This window comes from Orycteropus afer, unplaced genomic scaffold (assembly GCF_000298275.1).
Source record: "Orycteropus afer afer isolate SDZICR_OR568_19922 unplaced genomic scaffold, OryAfe1.0 scaffold00264, whole genome shotgun sequence".
Classification (NCBI taxonomy): Eukaryota; Metazoa; Chordata; class Mammalia; order Tubulidentata; family Orycteropodidae; genus Orycteropus; species Orycteropus afer.
This window is the reverse complement of record NW_006921851.1, coordinates 3,989,859-4,006,627: the sequence shown is the minus strand read 5'-3', so window position 1 is coordinate 4,006,627 and position 16,769 is coordinate 3,989,859. Positions and strand designations below refer to the sequence as shown.

The window sequence follows — 16,769 nt, the reverse complement described above, 5'->3', positions numbered from 1 at the left end:
CCAGTCCGATCCGACTCATAGCGACCCTTCCTTGGGTTTCCCAGGGCATGCCACAGGGAAATGGTTGTGATTGTCCTTGCCACCGCACTTAGAAATGGTTACAAGCTGTACTCCAACTCCATGAGAGGTTTGTCCTTTAGTTTCTGCACTGTTGGGGATGGAGATGTTTCCCAGAAAGAAATGGAAACTGAAAAAAAAGAAAAAGAAAAAAAAGAAATGGAAACTGAACTTTGCCCTCTGTAGGGTTTGAGCCTTGGGTAGTTCCCACCATACAATAAACCAAACCGTTTGAATTGCTGCAGTACTCAAGAAAGTTGTGAAGATTTGTTAGCTGCAAGTCCCCTCTGCTTTTGTTCATCTCGTATGAGAGAAGACTGGAAGAGAGACGGGCACTTTTTGCCTCTCAAGGATTTAGATCCACACATTCATAGGAGGAACATGTTGGGCTAGTCCTGGCTTAGGTGTTTACCTCCAGTAACATCTTCTTTAGAGGTTAACATTTGAACCCGTCCATTTTGATACTCAGCAAGAGTTGTCTTTTGTATATGGTGCTACAGCTGTGAATATTCAGGACATATTCCAATCCTTGGTCATATATTAATAATCTTGTAGGAGCTCTGGTAGAGCAGTGCCTAAAGCACTTGACTGCTAACCAGAACACTGGCAGTTCAAACCCACCAGCCACTCCTTGGAAGGACGGTTGGGCAATCTACTTCCGTAGTGATACCACCTTGGAAACCCAAAGAGAGGTCGCTATGAATCGTTCGGACTGGACGGCACATAACAACAACAGCATCACTAGGGAAGTAGATTGCCCAATGTACTGGCTCAGTATATTTTTAAGTATTTAAACAATTGCTCTGGTAGCATAGTGGCTAAGGCACTTGACTGCTAATCAGAAGGCTAGTGGTTCAAACCCACCAGCTACTCCTTGGAAGGAAGATGGGGCAATCTACTTCTGTAGTGATACTGCCTCGGAAACCCAAGGAGGGGTCACTATGAGTCGGTCCGACTGGATGGCACACAACAACAAAACAATTTAGTATGGTTTTTCTCTTTTTTTAAAGAATTAAGTATTAATCATAGGCACAGCCCTTCCAGAGCTTTTGACCATAAATGGACAAAAATACTGTGGTAAAATATTTTTTCTTTTTAAAAATTGTGTTAAAATATATATAACATAAAATTTGCCAAATTAACCGTTTTGAAGTGTACACTAATTTTATTTACACTGCTGTGCAACCATCACTATTTCTTCATTCCAAACATGTCTGCATTTTTGAGAGTAAAAGAAAAAAGACAGGCTTTTAGTTTTATTACATAAAAACCAATTGAAGTTTATGACAGAAAAGAAAATAAAAGCAGTAGATGCCTCTAGTTTTCCGGAGACAGAAGAGAGCGAGATAGTGGTACCAACGTCAGCTTGACTCGGTAGGAATAGCTTCTCCACCCAGACCCTACCCAGGTGGGCGACTGCCCACGTACCCTATAGCGCTCGCTCTCCGTCTTGGCCCCAAGTGTGGGTGTCGGGCGTAAGCTCTCTGTATCTAGTGCCCGGGGCCTGAGGGTGTGTCGTGCGCACGCTCTTTCTGGAGCGCCCCTGACCGACGACGGGTGTCGTGCGCATGCTTACTCTTCAGAGCTCCCAGGCCGAGCGTGGGTGCCGTGCGCAAGCTCAATGCGGAGCGCCGGGACCCGAGGATGAGTGTCTCGCGCACGCTCGTTACCCGGAGCGCACCACGCCGAGGCGGGTATTGCGCATGCTCGCTGCCCGGCCGATCTTACTGGCTGCGGGCAAGTCGAAATCGATAAATGGCAGTGGTGGCGGGGAAGTTGAGCTTTCGAGGCGATGTGTAGTGATTTTCGCAGGGCTGAGTCTGGAACGGAGGTGAGAGCCGCTGGGGAAAATGGGGCAGAAACACTTGCTGACTGGGATGTGGAGTGAGGGAGACAAACACAAAGTCTGGTGGCAGACTGGAGAGGCCGGGGCCGACTGCGGCTCTGTCCGAGTTTGCCCGGAATCAGGCCCTAAGGCTCCTGGGTCGGGGCTGCCGGGTGTTCCCTGGCAGGTTCCAGGACAGCGCAGCATCCTCAGCAATGACGCTTTCTTCCGTCCTTCACTTCCTTCTGGGGTCGCCCCTGTACCAGGACCTCCCGCTCACGCTCCGAGAGGACTAGGAAGAGGTCATTCCTGTTAGATTCAGCATTATTTCGAGGACTGACTGTGCACAGATTGCTGTAAAATAACGAGATCTCTACTGGCGAGGATTACGGTGCGGTGAAGATGGTGGGATATACAAGAGAAGGTAGGAAAAGAAAAGGGTCTCCCTCAGCTGGAGCATTTATAGAAGCTGTTTTAGAACAGGTGATATTTGAGTAGATTGCCTCATCTTCTCCCATTAGTCTACACGTCTCTGCTTATTGGCAACAAGGCCTTACTATCCCAGATTTGCATTTCCGGCTCAAATATCTCCAGAGCCACAAGCCCTTTGATGTCCAGCAAGAATTTATTCAGGAATTGAACCAACAAGAATTTAGCCCATAGTATTGGTCAATCACTGGTGGTAGGAATAAGAAACAAAAGATACAATTTCTGTCATTAAATAATTAGTAAGGGAGTCTGACTTAGCAATTAAAATATGTGTAGTGAAAGCATGCTACACAGTAGAGGGATCAGCATCATGGATGGCTAATGATGTTGTTTGCCGTCGAGTGGGACCCGACTCATAGCGACCCCTCCTTGGGTTTCTGTATCACCACGGAAGTAGATTGCCCCATCTTCCTTCCGAGGAGTGGCTGGTGGGTTTGAACCGCCAGCCTTCTGGTTAGCAATCAAGTGCCTTAGGATGGCTAATTGGAGGGGTAAATGACTAACTGCCATGATTTCCACTCATAGTGACCCTCATTATGTTTCGAAGTCAATAAATCTTTACGGAATTAAAGCATTGCTTCCCCAGAGTGGCTGATGAGTTTGAACCACTATCCTCGTTAGCAGTCAGATGCCTTAGGCACTGTGCTACCACTGCTACCAGAGCTCCTTTTTGGTTTTGGTTTGGTAGTGGAAGTATGCTTCTCAGTAGAGGGACCAGCATCATGGATGGCTAGTTGGAGGGGAAAATCACTAAAGTTTTCAGGACTTTTTGAAGTTGGTTTGGCAAGAAAGGAATGGCATTCAAAGCAGAGTAGCAAGTACATTGGTTCTGAATTAAGCAGATAGCAGGGCTTACTTAATGGAATCACAAGTAAATGTAATGTATAGTTGGAAGAAAGGGATTGAGAGAACAGAGTTGGGAAGTAAGCCTTGAGGAATAGGCAGGGGTGGATCATGAAGCATCTTTTATACAGGTGGAAGGGCACTGAGAGGAGAGGCAGCTGAGTTCCTAATGTGTTTCTGGCATTTTAGATTGAACTCTGCATACTTTGTCTCCAGGGAAGCATTGTTATGCCTGGTGGGTTGATCATATACTTACTCATTTTAACAGTTTTTTTTTTTTTTTTTTTGAGAACTTCCATCAGCTATCTAATAGTTTGCTTTACTGTGATGGCTTGCATGTTTCAGTGATGCTCAAGTATTTCACTACCAGCAGGATCCCTCATGGTGGACAGGTGTCAGTGGAGCTTCCAGACTAAGACAGACTAGGAAAATTATTGTGAGCATTGAATTAAGGTGCTGTGAAGTACCTATCACAGTGTCTGACATAAAAGCACTCAGTATGTGTTAGTTCATTAGTTAATAAGACAGACTAGGAAGAAGAGTCTAGTGATCAACTTCCAAAATTTAGTCAGTGAAACCCTTATCTCACCACAGAATATTGTCCAATATAGTGCTGGAAGTTAAGTCCCTTGGTGAGAAGGCACACAGAATACACAGTGGCTACAACAGTGGACTAGAGCATACCAATCACTGTGAAGATGGCGCAGGACCAGGCAACATTTTGTTCTCTTGTACACGGAGTTTCCATGAGTTGGAGCCAACTTGACAGCAACTGCCAACAACATTGAGCCCTTATTATTTTACTGGACCTACTGCTAGATGTTTAAGCAACAGTACTGGTTTGTGGTGGGAGCACAGGCTCCAAAAATTATACTTTCAGATTACAGCTTTTCTATTTTTTTTAGCCATATGACCTTGAGAAATGCACTTATCCTCTTATATTTCATTCATTAAATACAGATCGAGCACTTACTTTGTATCTGCCAGTGTGCAATGTGCTGTGGGTACAATAGTGGGAAAAGTAGTTCCGTGGATGAGACAAACACAAAAATCATGGAGATAAGTGTAAAATTTCAACTATAGTAAAAGTGTCATGTTACAATGGAGGGTATTGACTTTATCAGGGGAAGTTTCCCTCAAAACTGACATTTGAGCTGAGATCTGAAAGAACAAGCAGTAAGTTGCACCAGTGGAACAGAAGATTCCAGGTAGAACATTTTATAAGGATTTAATAAGACTGGTGGTTTGAGGGAGTGAATATTACTGGAGTGGACAGGGGTGGGGCAAGCTGGTGTGAAATGAGGCTAGAGAGGTAGGTTGGGTTCAAATCTTAACCAAAACCAAACTTGTTGCCATTGAGTCAGTTCTGACTCATGCTAACCCCATGTGTTGTAGAGTAGATCTACTTCATAGGGTTTTTTTGAACCAGATCACCAGGCCTTTCTTCCACAGTAGATTTGAACTGCCAACTTAGTAGTCAAGTGCAAACCATTTGTGCCTCCCAGGGACTTGTTCAAATCTTACAGGACCTTACATTAAGGAATTTTATCTTTGGTAAATGCTGCACCATGTTGGAGGAAGACTCATAAACAACCTGCAATATACAGACAACAGAACCTTGTTTGCTGAAAATGAAGATGACTTGAAGCACTTACTGATGAAGATTAAAGACTGCAGTCTGCAGTATGGCTTATACCTCAACATAAAAATAATCCTCATATCTGGACCAATAAGCAGCATCACGATAAATAGAGAAAAGATTGATGATGTCAAAGATTTTGTATTACTTGGTTCCACAATCAACACCAATGGAAACAGCAGTTAGTAAATCAGATATCATATTGCTCTGGGCAGTCTGCTGCAAAAGACCTCTTTAAAATGCTGAAGAAAAAACTTATCTCTTTGAAGACTAAGGTGTGCCTAACCCATGCTTTGGTATTTTCAGTAGCCCTGTGAAAGCTGGACAAGGAATAAGAAAGACCAAAGAAAAGTTGATGCTTTTGAATTGTAGTGTTGGAGAAGAATACTGAAAGTACCGTGGACTGCCAAAGCAATGAACAAATCTGTCCTGGGCAAAGTGCAGCCAGAATGCTCTTTGGAACTGAGAATGGCCAGACTTTGTCTCACCAACTTTGGTCATGTTAGAATGTACCATTCCCTGGAGAAGGATATCATGCTTGATGAAGTGGAGGGTCAGTAAGAAAGGGAAAGATCCTCAACAACACAGTGGCTGCAGCGATGGACTCGGGTGTCTAATGGACACCTGATGGACTCAGCAAGGATTGTCAGGATGGCACACAATCAGGCAGTGTTTCATTCTGTTATACATAGGGTTGGTATGAGTTGGAGCTGACTCGACAACACCTAACAATAACATCTTTAGTGAAAGGTGAAGACATAGAAAGATTTTAAGCATGATCAGATCTACATTTTTAAAAGATCTCTAACTTTGATGTATTTAAGTAAATTTGAGAGAGGTCAGAATGGAGGTAGAGGTTTTTGCTTTTATCTAGGTGAAAAGATAGGGTATCTTGGACTAAGATGGCAGTAATAGAAGAAATGTATAGATTTTAAAAATACTTAGATAAGATTTACCAATAGATTGTGCATAGGAGTGGTAGCTGAGATAATACCATGATTTCTGTGTTGTATGATAGTGTCATCAAGTTATGGAATACTGAAATAGGACCAGGTGAGTTTTTTAGAGAGGGTTGATTTGGAATATATTAAGTTTAAAGTGTCTTTTAGACAATAATACAACAGGAGATGTCAAGTGAGCAGTTAGATATTAGAAATGAGTGGATCAACAGGAAGGGGTAATTGAAGTCTTAATTGTTGACCTAGGAAGAGATTTAGAAGGAGAAAGAAGATTGGGGCAAAATCTTAAGGAACCTCTCTAAACTTCAGGTTCATAATTTGAGATGCTTGTGAAGTACTGACCACACTGCTTTACTGCTTAAAAGCATTCAATGTTAGTTATTTTTATTAGTCTCTTGACTATTAAAGTGAATATAATATGGATCCTCCCCTGCCCTTGACAGATGCTTAGTCTAATTATAAAGATGTATGTATGTGTTTAATAGACTTTATTTTTCAGAGCAGTTTTAGGTTTACAGAGAAATTGTGACCAGAGTACAGAGTTCCCATATACCCCGCCCCATACACAATTTCATCTGTTACTAATATTTTACATTCATGTACATTCGTTGCAGTTGGTGAGCCAGTATTGATACAATATTATAAACTAAAGTCCATAGTTTACAATTAAGAATTTTGCTCTTCATTGGTAGAATTCTTACCTTCCATGTGGGTGGTGGTGGTTGTTGTTATGTGCTGTCAAATCGGACCCGACTCATAGTGACCCCTTCTTGGGTTTCCAAGGCAATATCACTATGGAAGTAGATTGCCCAGCCTTCCTTTTGAGGAGTGGCTGGTAGGTTTGAACCTCCAGCCTTCTGGTTAGCAGTCAAGTGCCTTAGCCAGTAGTGGGAGCTACCTTGATTTCATTGGATTGCCTTTCATTGGTTTATTCCTGACCAATGCATCTCATACTCGGCCACCACCTGCCTGTCATTGGTATTTTGCTATGATGCTGAACAGGATTCAGCAGAACCTCCAGACTAAGATGGTCTAGGAAGAAAGTCCTGGTGATCTACTTCCAGAAATCACCTGGTGAAAACCCTATGGATCATAACAGACCTGTGTACAACTGATCATGGTGATGGAGCAGGAGTGGGCAGTGTTTTATTCCAGTGTGTATGGGGTTGCCAGGAGTTGGGGGCCAACTCAAGAGCAGCTAACAACAACATAGTTTTAATTAGAGATCACTCTTTATATTGTGTGGTTCTATAACTTTTGACAAACACATAAATGGCATGTGTCAACTACTATAGCATTGTACAGAATAGTTTCACTGTCCTAGAAAAGCCTGGTGCTGCACTTATCCCTCTCTCTCTCCCTTTGAGCCCCCTGGCATTCACTGATTTTTTTACTGTCTCTCGTTTTGCCTTTTCTAGAATGTCATACAATTGGAATCGATAGACGTATGATTTTGAAAAGCTATGTTGTTATTGTTTAAGTGCTGTCAAGTTGGCCCAATTCACAGCAATCCTGTGTACAACAGAGTGAAACACTGCCTGGTCCTGCAATGTCTTCAGAATTCGTTCCTGTGTTTCAGCCTATTGTTGCAGCTATTGTATCAATCCATCTTGTTGAGAGTCTTCCTCTTTTTTGCTGACCCGGTTACCAAACAGGATATGCTTCTCCAGGGACTGGTCCCTCCTGATAACCTGTGAAGTATGTCAGATGAAGTCTCACCATCCTTACTTCTTAGCATTCTGGCTGTACTTCTTCCAAGATAGATTTGTTCGTTCTTCTGGCAGTACATGGTATATTTAATGTTCTTTGCCAACACCATCATTTGAAGGCATCAATTCTTCTTCAGTCTTCCTTATTCATTTTCCAGCTTTTGTACACATATGAGACAATTGAAAACACTGTAGCTTGGGTTAAGAGCACTTTAACCATTTAGTCCTTTAAAGAAGTTTTTTGCAGAAGATTTGTCCAGTGCAATATGTCATTTGATTACTTGACTACTGCTTCCATGGATGTTGATTGTGTTCATCAAGTAAAATGAAATCTTCGACAACTTCGATCTTTTCTCCATTTATCATGATGTACTTATTGGCCCAGTTACAGGATTTTTGTTTTCTTTACATTGAAGTGTAATCCATACTGAAGACTATAGACTTGGATCTTTATCTAGAAGGACTTAAGTTTTGTTTGCTTTCAGTAGGATTGTGTGATTGCATTCTGCAGGTTGTTAATGACTCTTCCTCTGATCCTAATGTCATGTTCTTCTTCATATAGTGCATCTTTTTAGATTATTTGCTCAGCATACAGGTGAATAAGTACAATGAAAGGATACGACACTAACTACACACCTTTCCTGATTTTAAACCACAGAGCATCTCCTTGTTCTGTTCTAGTGACTGCCTGTTGGTCTAACAGGTTCCACATGAGCACAATTAAGTGTTCAGGAATTCCCATTCTTTTTACTGTTATCCATAATTTGTTACTATACACAATTAAATGCCTTTCCACAGGTAAACATCTTTCTTGTATTCTCTGCTTTTAGCCAAGATCCATCTGACATCAGCAGTGATATATCCCTCCTTATATGTCCTCTTCTGAATCTAGCTTGAACCCTGTTGATATACTGCTGCAACCATTTTTTAGTTATCTTCAGCAAAATTTTACTTGCAAATAATATTGATTATATTGTTGAATAAGTTCTGCATTCTGTTGGATCACCTTTCTTTGGAATGGGATCAAATACAGATCTTTTCCAGTAGGTTGGCCAAGTAGCTGTCTTCCACATTTCTTAGGCATAAATGAGTGAACCCTTCCAGTGTTACATCTATTTGTTGAAATATCTCCACTGACATTTCGTCAGTTCCTGGAACCTTGTTTTTCAGCAGTGTCATAAGTGCAGCTTAGACTTAAGAAGTCTTCGATACCATTGGTTCTTGATTATATAGTACCTCCTGAAGTGATTAAACATCTTCCAATTCTGTGTATTCCATCTTCTTTTGATGCTTCGAGCATCATTCAATTTTTTGCCCACAGCATCATCCTTCAGTATTGCAACTCAAAGCTTGAATTTTTTCTTCAGTTCTTCCAGTTTGAGAAATGCAAAGTATGTTCTGTCCTTTTAGTTTTTTAATTCCAGGTTCTTTGTACATCTCATAATGATACCTTACTTTGTCTTCTTGAGCCATTCTTCTGTTCAGCTCTTTTACTTCATTATTTCTTCCATTTGCTTCAGCTGCTCTATATTCAAGAGCAAATTTCAGACTTTCTTCTGAATCCACTTTGGTCTTTTCTTTCTTTCCTGTCTTTTTAATGGCCTTTTGCTTCCTTCATGTGTGATATCCTTGATGTCATCCCACAATTGTCTGGTCTGCAGTCATTAGTGTTCAATGCATCAAATCTATTCTTGAGATGCTATCTAAATTCAGGTGAGATATACTCAAGGTTGCACTTTAGCTCTTGTAGACTTGTTTTAATTTTATTCAGTTTCAACTTGAATTCGCATATGAGTAATTGATGGTCTGTTCCACAGTCAGCTCCTGGCCTTATTCTGACTAATGACATTGAGCTTTTCCATCATCTCTTTTCACAGTTGGTTTGATTTCTGTGTATTTCATCTGGTGTAGTCCATGGGTATAGGTGCTATTTATTTGTTGTAAAAAGGTATTTACAATGAATAAGTTGTTGGTCTTGCAGAATTTTGTCCTGTGATCTCTGCCATCATTTCTACATCAAGACCATATTTTCAACTGCTGATCTTTTCTTTGTTTCCAGCCTTCGCATTCCCATCATTAATTAATTATCAATGCATCTTGATTGCATGTTGGATCAATTTCAGACTGCAGAACCAAACCTAAACCAAACCCACTGCCACTGAGTCAATTCCAGCTCATAGCAACCCTATGTGTTGTTGTGGTTATGTGCCATTGAATCACCTCCAACTCATAGCGACCCCTCCTTGGGTTTCCAAAGCACTGTCTCTACGGAAGTAGATTGCCTAGTCTTCCTTCCAAGAAGTGGCTGGTGGGTTTGAACTGCCAACGTTCTGGTTAGCAGTCAAATGCCATGTGAATCAAAAGAGGTAAACCCTACTTCTAATGAAATAATCTTTTAGAAGTTGAGCTAATCAGAAGCAGCACTGCAAACTTTTTCTGTGATGGGCCAAGTAGTAAATATGTAGGCATTGTAGGACATGCAGTCTCTAACAACTGCTCAGCTCTGCTATTCTAGCATGAAAGCAACCATAGATAGGTAAACAAATGAGCATAGCTGTGTTCCAGTAAAATTGTATTTTTAAACTTTTGGCTTTGGCTTAGAGGTTGAAGTTTGTAGATACTTTTATTTGTTTTGCTTAGACTGGAGCGACAGCTTGGGATGAGAGCTGCTATAGTTAAAACTTTCCTTATTTAAATGATAATTTGAAACCCAGGTTAATTCATGTGTTAGGCTAGGTCCTTTAGAGAAACGAAACCAGTGAAACTTTTATATACATAGAGAGAGAGAGAGAGAGAGAAATTTACCTCAAGGAAATGGCTCATGTGGTTATATAGGCTCCAAAGACCACGTGCCAAATGTCAGGCTGGAAGCTTCTCCTAACTCATGTAGCTGCAGAGCCTCATGAACCCAAGATCAGCAGGCAATACAGCATGCTACTGGCAGCAAAGGCTGACAAACCCAAGATCAGTAAGACAGTCCAGGGCCACCAGGCAAGGCTGTTGATTCAAGTCCAAAGACCAAAGGTGAGATGATGATGAGCCAGATGCAGGATCCAGATCCAGAGCTTTACGAGAACATCCGTATGTATTGGAAGCAGGCCACACCTCAGGAAACTTCTTTTTGACTGATTGGCTAGTTTAGCAGATCTGATTATACAGTTCATTACATTATATCAGATCTCATTGAGCGGGGGGGGGGGGGGGGGGGGGGGGGGGGGATGATGTTGATTACATCCTGACTGCCAAACCACTGAGAAGTATGGCCCAGCCAGGTTGACGTATAATCTTAACTCACAATTCACATGACTTTTGCAGTTAGAACAAGCCTTGTTGTTTTTGTTTGTTGCCTTCAAATCTGTACCAACTCATGATGACCCAATGAGTGGCACAAATGGTTAAGCACTGAACTGCCAATGGAAAGGGTGGCAGTTTAAACCCACACACAGGTGCATTGGAAATAAGTTCTGGCAATCTGCTTCTGAAAGTTACAACCTTGAAAACAATATAGAGTGCAGTTCTACATAGGACCCAAAAAAAGGAGCTCAGAGCTCAGCATTGTCAAGTACTAAAGAATTTAACACAATTTCCAATACCTGCAATATCTTTGTGGACAGCCTAAAAAGATTGCCTAGCTCATAAGTATATATTACTTTGGAATAGAGTAGGGATCTAAACAACTGGTGTCATTTTATCTGGTGGCATAGTGCCTAAGGCATTTATTTGACTGCTAACCAGAAGGCTGGTGGTTCAAACCCACCAGCCACTCCTCGGAAGGAAGATTGGGCAATCTACTTCCATAGTGATACTGTCTCAGAAACCCAAGAAGGGGTTGCTATGAGTCAGATCCGACTGGGTGGCATTGAGTTTGTTTTTTGTGTTTTTTATTTTAGTTAACAAAACCTGCTAAGCAATCTTCTTTTCCTTTAAATGCTTTTGATACTATATAGCCAGTGCTTAATTTGTTTGAACAGTATGAAAATTGAAAGTATTTGTCCAGTTTTTTGGAACTCTGGTAGGTACTGCCTAAGGCACTTGACTGTTAACCAGAAGGCTGGTGGTTCAAACCCACCAGCCACTCCTCGGAAGGAAGGTTGGGCAATATACTTCCATAGGGATGGTGTTGTTGTTATGTGCCGTTGAGTCGGACCCGACTCATAGCAACCCCTCCTTGGGTTTCCGAGGCATTATCACTATGGAAGTAGATTGCCCCAACCGTCCTCCGGAGGAGTGGCTCGTGAATTTGAACTGCCAGCCTTCCGGTTAGCAGTCATGTGCCTTAGGCACTATGCTACCAGAGCTCCTTAATATAAGCTTTTAGTACTATAAATTTCCCTCTTAGCATTGCTTTGGCTATATTCCACATAATGTTGTATGTTATATTTTCATTCAGTTCTGTGTGTGTTTTTAAGAGACTTTCTTCTTGACCCATGGATTATTTAGAAATGTGTGTTTATATTTCCTCAGGTCTGGAGATTTTCCTTTTATTTTTTTGTTACAGATTTCTGGTTGGATTGCATTATGGTCAGAGAACACACTGTATGATTTTAGTTTGTTTTTTTTTTTAATTGTTTGAGGTTTATTTGTGGCCAAGAATATGGTTTATGAAGTTTCCATGGGTACTTGAAAACATAAGTTCTGCTGTTGTATGGTTTAGTGTTCTATATGTCAACTGATTGATTGTGTTGTTCAGATCTTCGATATCCTTACTGATTTTCTGTCAAGTGATTCTATCAGTTGTTGAGATGTGGATGGTACAGTCTCCCACTATAATTTTTCTATTTCTCCTTTCAGCTTTATCAAGTTTTGCTTCATATATTTTGAGATTCTATTGTTTGGCGTGGCATGTACGCATTCAGGATCATTACATATTCCTGGTGTATTGATCTTTTTATCGTGTTATGTCCCTTTGCTCTGAAGTCTGCTTTATCTGATATCAATATACAGCTCCTGCTTTTTCATCCAATCTGTATTGATAATGATATATATACTGATTTTCTCTTGAATTCCCTCCTGTTAAAATAAATATTTTTGCTCCTAAGAAAGGGCAACTTTTCTACTTGTATATGGACTTGTTCATCACATTCCACTTCTTCAAGGACATCACATCCCCAGTTTTCTCCATTCCTAGTCAGTTTGTTCTATCTTCTGCATCTTTAATCTTCTTTTCTACCAACAAAACTCCCAACATATTCTAGAATCTTTTGCTTAAATAACAAAACAAACAACAAAACTTCCTTCCAGTCACACCCCCTCCAGCCCTATTTCTGTGTTCCTTGTCACAAGAGTTATTTGTATTCACTGCCTTCACTTCTTTATCTCCCATTCACTCTTTCACTCTTTAGCCCACTTTAGCCCACTAGCTTCTAGTGCTATCCTTCTACTGAAAGAGCTGTTGTTGGGTTATCAGCAACCTATATGTTGTCAAATGTAACACTCACTTCTGTGTCCTCATTATACTAGCCCTCTCATAGTTGATCACATATCTCCTTAAAGCTGACCTGCCTTTGTAAAACTTAGGGCCTGTAGGAGCACAGTATTTCCAGCAAGCAAGATGTCAGGAGAGAGGATGGGACTAATCAAAACGTCTATTTCCTACTCTTAAAATTACCAGCTAAAAAGATCTTTCCTCCCATGGGGAAGAGAAGATGGAAAAATAGACCAGAAGTATTTCTCTAGTGGATTTCCTCCACCTTGAAGTGGTGGGTAAGTGTTCCGCCAACAGAAAGCTTCCTGCAGTTTTCATTCTGTGATCTCCTGTCTCTTTCTGGTAGCTTGTGTATAGCTGATTTTTCTGTCTGAATGAAATTTTGAAGTACAATCTGATATAAATCCCTAATGAAATCTTAAATATGTATTTAATGAAATGATTAATTTGTAAATTTCATAAGTTTAAAATTTAGTCCTTGCAAAATATGTTAGAAATTAATGCTAGTATTTATAGTAATTTTTTCTTGTTTTTTGAAAAAATTATTTTTTCTTTTCTTCTTATAAAATGATTGCTTTTTTAAAAACTATTCATCATAAAAGTGGGATAGTACTTAGAAACAGTGAAATTTAACAAGATAGTTGTTGAGTAACAGTTGTCTTTTCCATATAATTTAGATAAAGCTTTATTAAAGAGCCTTGTACTATGCACTAAAGGATAATTGAATTTTTGATATAACAGAAGAGCTTAATTTCACATGAGAAAAAATAATTTGTTCTCTAATTTTGGGAACTAAATGATAACCTTCTTTCCCTTGCCTTCTTACTTATTCTAGTTCCTTTTTTACTTTATTTATGAAAGTAGTTACACGCACATCTTTTCCTTAATGAATTTCCTTCCCATATCAGTAGTAAAACTCTTAAGAATTGTAGTCAATTTGTAGGTGGAAATCCAGGCATGGATTTAAGTCAGGCTTGGGAATTTTTAGTTTAGGATCTTTGCCTTTTTAGGTAGCCTTAAAAAAAATAATAATAATAATAATAATTTATCTTGGGGTAAATTTATATAACAAAAAAGTTTGCTATTTTAACCATTTTTAAGTGTACAGTTCAGATACCTTCATTTCATTCACCATGTTGTGCTACTGTCATCACTGTTTTTACCAAAAGTTTTATATCACCCCAAATAGAAACTCAGTACCTTCAACAATAACTCACTCCCTTCTCTCCTGGCAAATATTTGCCTGGCAAATAGTAATAAGCTTTGGCCTCTCTGCATTTGCCCAGTTCTAGATATTTTATATACATGGGTTTGTATAATATATGTCCTTTTGTGCCTGACTTATTTTACTCAGCACAATGTGTTCAGGGTTCATCCATGATGTGGCATGCACCAGGACTTTATTTCTCTTTATGGCCGAGTAATATTCTGTTGTGTGTATATACCACATTTAGTTTATCCATTCTTCTGTTGATGGATGCTTGGTTGTTCATGGGCTTTTGATATAGAAGTTTGCATGGGTTGTCTAAACACAAGAGATTCTTGATACTTTAAATTTCTTTATACTTTCCATCATTCTTCTAATTCTGTTTACCATAAGTTTAACAAGCAGCTGCTAAGCTTCTGCTAAGTGTGAAGCACTTTGAAATTGGTGGCAAGCCAAGATAGATCTCTTTTAAGAGTTTACATTCAGATGGGGGAGACAGACTGGTAACGTGTTCTTAAGCATGGTAATAGTATCATGGAAAGAGTGGAGTTGAAAAATGTGTAGAATTTTCATTAGTTCAACAATCTAAGACTTAGGGGATTTACATAGACATTTTTTCCTGAAGTAATTGAAAGAATAGGATAAGGACATTCCAGGTAGAAGGAAAAAATACACAAAGTATAGAAGTAGTAACCATAGCTATCACTCATTGAGTTCCTTTTATAATGCCAGCTACTGTGAAAGATATCCTTTTTACATTTCTACAAATAGCAGTTACATGAATTGGTGTTAGTATGGAAGCAGAAGAGTAGGGAAGGTTAAGTAATTTGCATGAAGTTACACAGCTATCAAGTGGCAGAGCTGGGATTTGAATTCAGGTGTTCTGTTTCTAGAGTCCAACTATAATCTTTTGCTCTATTTTCTTCTGTAATAGGAGGGATAGGGGTGGTTATGAGAATTAATGAATTAGCAAAATTAGGAATAGGTATTGCCAGCATGAGGATAACCTTGAAGATGATTTGGGAGCTCAAAATGGAGGAAATTTCTCCCAAACCTCTCATTTTTAAAGTCTGCTGCCCTCTACCTTCTATGACTGTTTTTGATGCCATAATACCTGTTATTCTGTCTTTGGAAATAAAGTTTCATATGATAAAATGTGAGATTAGAACACATTTGTAAGGATGTACACCTGACCATTTCATTGGATTGCATATAAATGATGAAACTCACACTTAACTAGCACAAACACAATTTAGATTTAAGGATAGAGAAAGAATTATTTTTACAGAAGAACCTGAGATTCCTTCTTAGCTCTAAGAATATGGCCATGGAAAAGATTTTTAATAAAAGAAGCTAAGGATTTTATTATTTGTGGCATGCATTGTATAAGACATCAACTTCAGCAAGGCATGATGAATTTAACAGGATATATATTCAACACAATACATCTGAATACATTCAACTTTCTCATATTCTATGATGAATGGCCTTTATGGCAGTCATAGTGTAGGCATACCCATGAACCTCATTACATCCCATATCATCCTTGAAGAATACAGGACTAAAAGTGCAGCCCAGGCTTTGCTACTTAGTATAGGATCTTGACTAAGTCACTTTACTTTTCTGGCCCATAGGGCTAGCAACATTAGTTGCCTCAAAAGGTACTATAAAGACAAAATGAAATATGTGTGAAGAGTGAGTTGAAAATCAGTGTAAGAAAGTAGCATTAACGGTTTCTACTTTGTAATTTGATACTAACACAAAGTACCATGGATTAAAACTATGTCTTAGTTTCTTCAGCCTTAATATGAGGATGATAATAGTCCCTGGGTGGCACAGATGGTTAAGTGCTCACCTACTAGCTGAAAAGTTGGCAGTTTGAACCCACCCAGAGGCACCTCAGAAAAAGGCCTGGAGATATGCTTCCAAAAGATAACAACCTTGAAAACCCTGTGGAGCAGTTCTTTGCACACATGGCGTTGCCATGAGTCTGACTCTGAATCAGTTCCATAGTAACTAACAACAACAGCAATGGTATCTACCTCAAAAGTTTGAAGAATAAATAGGCTATAATTTTTAAAGTGTTAAGAACAGTACCTAGCTCATAGAATGTGCTAAATAAGTATTGTTTTTGTTGTTATTTCATAATTATACCCTAACATACACCTTTTTATCTATCAGATATATCCAACATAGTGCTGATTATAGACAAAAGGGTATTCCTAGAAGTTTTACCGTAACTTAGTATTTTAATAAATGCAGAATGACTCTAAAATATGCTTTATACTCTCTTCCACACCTGTCACAGAGTTTTCTCTGTTGTGATGGCGTTATATTTTTTTTATTAGAGGAAAGATGGCACAATGTCTTAACGTTTTAGAAATGTATAGTTGATTTTTCCCCTCCCAAGAAGGTATTTCACCATTAATACACATTCTGTGTGTAACTAAAAAACTGCGTGGCAGATCTCATTAAAAATTAAAGGTGTCTCTCAGAAGTACAAATTAGAATTGAACATCCCTATTTATGCCCTCATGGTACCCCATGTGTACTTCCATTATAGCACCTACAATACTTTATTGTACTTGTTTTCTTTTTTTTTTTTTTTTTTTTTTT

The 16,769-nt window shown here is 39.4% G+C and overlaps 1 protein-coding gene across 1 annotated transcript in view; it reads left to right on the top strand.

Moving 5' to 3' along the window:
* Nucleotides 1–1,625: 1,625 nt before the first annotated feature.
* XRCC2 (X-ray repair cross complementing 2) overlaps nucleotides 1,626–16,769 on the top strand; it is a 67,408-nt gene continuing 52,264 nt past the window's right edge. The window contains exons 1-2 of the mRNA XM_007950154.1: nucleotides 1,626–1,888; nucleotides 16,335–16,389. Of these exons, the coding sequence (XP_007948345.1) occupies nucleotides 1,626–1,888; nucleotides 16,335–16,389 (318 nt within the window). The remainder of the gene's footprint in view (nucleotides 1,889–16,334; nucleotides 16,390–16,769) is intronic.